Source organism: Clytia hemisphaerica, unplaced genomic scaffold (genome assembly GCF_902728285.1).
Source record: "Clytia hemisphaerica strain Z4C2 unplaced genomic scaffold, Clytia hemisphaerica genome assembly, whole genome shotgun sequence".
Classification (NCBI taxonomy): Eukaryota; Metazoa; Cnidaria; class Hydrozoa; order Leptothecata; family Clytiidae; genus Clytia; species Clytia hemisphaerica.
The window spans coordinates 218,872-223,919 of NW_027104588.1; the positions used below are offsets into that span (position 1 = coordinate 218,872).

A 5,048-nucleotide genomic window follows, 5' to 3' on the forward strand; every position below is an offset into this window, starting at 1 on the left:
TCATTAAAGGTCTAAAAACAATATCAAACATCCAGAAGCATTGAGTTGAAAGGATTTTAGTAGGGCAATTTGAAGCAAACGTCGCTCTAAGCCTTACAGCGCTTCTGGTCACATACGTCATTTTTATTTTAACTGAAATTTGTACAACTTTCCATTCCTGAGGTCATTTTAAAATGATTGGAGAACTGTGGACGATTAATTTCGTCGACGGAAAGTGACGAAATTTTTGGGAAGTGAGGAATAAATTTGCCGACGAATTTTTACCGTAAGGTATTTTTTAGATGAGAGAAAATGACTTGGTTGGGCTATTCACCTTGTTGGTAAGATAAGAATTTTACAATAGGGGATCTTCTAAATTCAAAATGTAAAATTTATGAAACTGTTAGAAATATTTGTGACCAATAAAATTAATTTGAGACGGCAAAAAATCTTTGGTTAACTGGTATTTTACTAACCAGTCTGTAAAATAGGCTTTTGTTTCCTTTACAATTCAAACTCAAAATCATGAAAGTCGTTTGACTCGGTGATAATTAGAAATTATGTACAAAAAAATTTGTTTGGTTACTTGCGTGGGATTTTTACATTAAGGATTATTCATCAATATTCTATCCGATTGCTTTTCTAAACTAATTATTTTTCTTTTGTTGAAGTCTTTCAGCTTTTGGTAAAAGCTAAAGAAAAACAATTCAAGTCTTTTTGAAACATAATTATAAACTACAAGTATAGAGTACTAGCTTTATCCAAAATAACGACAATTTAGGGTTAAAAAATAAACTGGATAATAGTTTTTCTTTAAAAAACTTGAGCAGCATTATCCGAGTAAGATGAAAACTAAATTTACAGGAAAAGAAGATTGTAGGATAAATGGAAATTTTTTTCTTTCTTTTTCTTAGTAAATTTGATTAGAAAACTCAATAAACTTTGAAAATATATGTATTTCAAAAGTTGGCTTCCTTTGTTTCCTTTTTTAAGGTGTGCCGAACCACATATTTCATCAGATGAAAGTTATATAACATTGCTATCAGCGCTGACCTTATCCTTGTATCGAAAAATTGATTTTCGTTGTATTAACCTCCCCGTTTCACATACCACTAGGGACCTCTCCCCGTTGAAACATTTTGCTGAAAAATTGTCCCATGTGAAAAGGAGTCCCTTTAATTGCATCCACGTTGCAAAAATTTATTGTACTTTTACTGAGTTTCAATGAAATTAGAAATCCTAAACCATTTACATCCCAATTGCCATCTAGCACCTCAATTTGAACACCGCTGGCTAAAAAAATCGTACTGGGGTTTTGGGAAGGAAAGTTAGCATGTGTACTGCATATTTTTGTCATTTTCTGCTCAATTTTTTTATACATTTAGAAGGTATTATCATCTTTAGCTTCCGATCTGTTGGCAGAATTTTTGTTGCTTTTTTCATTATTAACAACTGGACCAACTTTTGATCTCAAAAGTTAATTTTTATTATATATTTTCATAATTTCAAAAATATTCCAAAATATTCCCAAGATAAAGAACAGGATACCAAACTGATAGTAACCGCCTCCTTTTGATAAGCTTCTATTGGTGAAAAAGCTAAAGTAAAAACTTAAAAAAGGTTATTGCCACCGCAGTCAGTTCATAACGAGCTTTAAAATATTGTTTTCAGGATTTCCTAGCTTGGTAGCCATCTTGTTTGTTTTTATACATGAGAAAAATTTACTTTTTATAGCCAGTAGGTACGCAAGCAATTCTTACCAAAGGATAGTCTTGGTGCTGAATTAAATTCGAGAGCGAGCAAAATCCAATTTTCTACCTTGTTAGCCTTGTTAACATCAGTGCATTTTTCTTATAATAGCATCCAAAATCTTTGAAGCCTTCGGATCTTCTTAACTTTTTGGATTTTAAGCTTAAATGTTCTTAACGTGTTCTTATTTTCACCATTTGTTTGTGGGTATTTTTGTCCATTTTCTCAATAAAATGGTTGTTTTAGAGTTAGCAAAGCTTTAAAATGTTGTTAACTTGTCTTAATCTTTCGGCCATTTAAGCCTCATTTTCTTATAAAGTGTATACCACGATTTTTTCATCTAACGCCGACTTTACAAATTACAATCAAATATCATCAAAGATTTTTTTGAAATTCACCTATTCACGTAAATTCTATTGAACTACGCAGATCCATTTTCAAGAAATTCAGGAAAACATTCAAATGCTGATACCCCTACCCTTTTTTGCCTGAATAACCAACAAAACCCGAAACAAAAAATTTTTGCATAGATTTTACTCAGATTTTTCATATAGGACTGCGGTGGCATTTAAGGAAATTTAAGGAAATATCGAATTGGAAACATATGTGTTACTGGGGGTTTTTCACAGCAGGCAAGAAACTCTTTTTCTACAAATAAAATCTAATGAAGAAGCCACAAACCCTTGTCTGTCCCCTAAAGAAAAAATAAAATCAGATCTTTCTCTTTTAACCCCTAACTAAATGCAAAATCTTATAAATTATACATGGAATTTTCATTCACAAAATTTAAATCTTTTTGGATTTAAACTTTTTACAATCAGAAAGGTCACTCTCTAAACCAAGAGACCTTTAAAAATTCGAGCCTAAAAATTTGCAAATATAGATTGCTAGATAAGTAATGAAAACACTGACTCATTTGATTCATTTTCAAGGGAAATGGTATTTGGGTGCTGTTTGGAAAGTAAGGCGTTATTTAAAATCTGAAGGGTGTGGCACTGTTGAAAATATGGGTTGTCTGCTAAACTTAAATCTTTCTCATCTCACATTTTCTTATTTTTCATTACAGAAAAGGATATTAAGTTGTAAACAATCGCGGTAGAGAATTCTTTTCACCGAGAATCTCCAGCAATGAACAACACAACAATTATTCAAGGTGTTAACAAATACTGTTTATATCAATTCATCCTATGGTATCATATACCGTTACTCATTTTGGGTATAACAATCACCAGTGTAAACATCTTCATATTCACCTACATCAGAACGTCTAAAACACTGACTCGAAATGCTGGTAATTACATTTTGATGGGTTTATCATTGATTGACGCTTGCACTGGTTTCCACGCTCTGCTACATTCTATACCTTATTACTATTTCATATCTACAAATACATGTAACAACCAGGTCTTCAAAAAATATCATAATGCTGAGTATCTTATTGGTAAGATTTGCTTACTAGGATCGATTGGCCACTTACTGTTATTGGCTGGTGAAAGAATGGTAGGTTTATTCCGACCGATGCATTTGAAATCTATGATTTGTAAACGAAGGGTTATCCCTATGGTTATATTAGTATGGCTTGTTTCTATCATTTTACCGTTGTTGGAGTTGACGTACCGATATTCACCCAGAAAGCAATATTATCAACAACTTCATGTGACTTTTACAATAGTTGGTTTTTGGATTCTACCAGGAATTTTGTTATGTGTCCAGTATATCGCCATGGTGATTCTGATATATGGCTTCCAACAAAAACATCGGATTGACATTAAAAGTATTTTCCTCAGGTACAAAGCATTTGTGATTTACCTATGCATGTTTCTATCGTTCCTGATCCTATGTTCACCTCATTTTGCAGTTCGTATCATGGTAGCCTTTACTAATAAATTCCCTCATATATCTCACGATTTATTACGTGGAATTACAATTCTCAGATATCTCCCATCTCTTCTTAATCCATTGATCTACGCCTTCTTCAAAAAGGATTTTCAGAGATCTTTTTCCAAAACTTTGAAAGACATTAAACAACCTTCTTTTCGATTAAAACTTTTACCCTGGTCAAAAAATACTTCACCCGTCGAATCGATGAAGCAATTGAACAGTGAAGTGATTTATGACTCACCAAGTTTATTGAGAACTGATGCACATGGCAACGACAGCTATACAATATAGTATTGCTTGTTTGATCTATCCAACAGACAAGATCATGTGATTGACGACTCGTACAGTCTTTTCAAAATGCATAAATTAATTACGAATCTTGTTCTCAAGGACTTGTTACTACAGGGTGTCCCGAAAAAAAAGTATCGAATCGTACCACTTCTATAAAAAAGAAAGTTCTTGTGTGTGTTTCACTAAATTTGCAATGTTTATATGAATAACTTTTACAAAAAACAATTCTCAATAACTTTAACGTCATGAAAATTGTAAAGAAAGTTAATTCTTTTTAATCATAATGACTGTTGTAAAAACAATTATTTTGTTGGTATATATTTTTTTACATTTTGTTCGCGACAACCTTCTATACTCAGAACAACGATGTAAAAACAATAGATAACCAACTTGCCTTGATTGGCTGCGTTTAGACCAACTGGCATTTGTAATTTGGCATTTGCTCATGAGTGAGTCGATTTTAATAGCTTTTCCATTGTATTTTCTGTCATGGCATTTAAGGAATCGTCTTTTTAGAGTCATTACTGAAAAGGTGATTCCTTCAAGTTCAACTTTGACAGATCAAACAATGAAAAGCATGGAATTTCTCAAAAACTGCAGTCATTAAGACTGAAACTTTTTTGCCGTAGGGGTAGGCTATGGCAAATCTTGCAAATTTTACAATCTATAGAAAGAACTGAATAAAAAACGTGCAAATACTTTAAAAAATCAAAAATATCATTTTTTCTCTTTGTTTTGGTTCCTTTGTTTGATTTGAAATGCCAGAAAAGGGGATTCCTTTGCTCAAAATGGCATTTCAAATGCCAACGAAATGCCAACACGCTGTCATCATTAGGCGTTTGACAAACCGAACAATTGCGCGGAACAATAGAATTCAAAAGAATACTGCAAGCAATTACAAATGCCAGGCTGGTCTAAACGCAGCCATTCTAAAAAAAACATCCGTGTTACGGTTGTAAAAATATTAATGACATTTTGCATCGTAAAAAGTGCAATTAAATAAAAACTTGCTTCATTTGCAACCTTCTATTGGACCAACAATGTAAAAATAATAGATAACCAACTTGCCTTGATTCTCAAAAAACATCCGTGTTACGGTTGTAAAAATATTAATGACATTTTGCATCGTAAAAAGTGCAATTAAATAA

At 32.4% G+C, this 5,048-nt stretch overlaps 1 protein-coding gene across 1 annotated transcript; it reads left to right on the top strand.

The window, feature by feature from the left end:
* Window positions 1–2,706: 2,706 nt before the first annotated feature.
* LOC136823580 (pyroglutamylated RF-amide peptide receptor-like) lies at window positions 2,707–4,246 on the top strand. The gene has a single exon (XM_067079762.1). The coding sequence runs from the start codon at window positions 2,857–2,859 to the stop codon at window positions 3,898–3,900; it is 1,044 nt and encodes a 347-aa protein (XP_066935863.1). The 5' UTR covers window positions 2,707–2,856; the 3' UTR covers window positions 3,901–4,246.
* The last annotated feature ends 802 nt before the right edge of the window (window positions 4,247–5,048 follow it).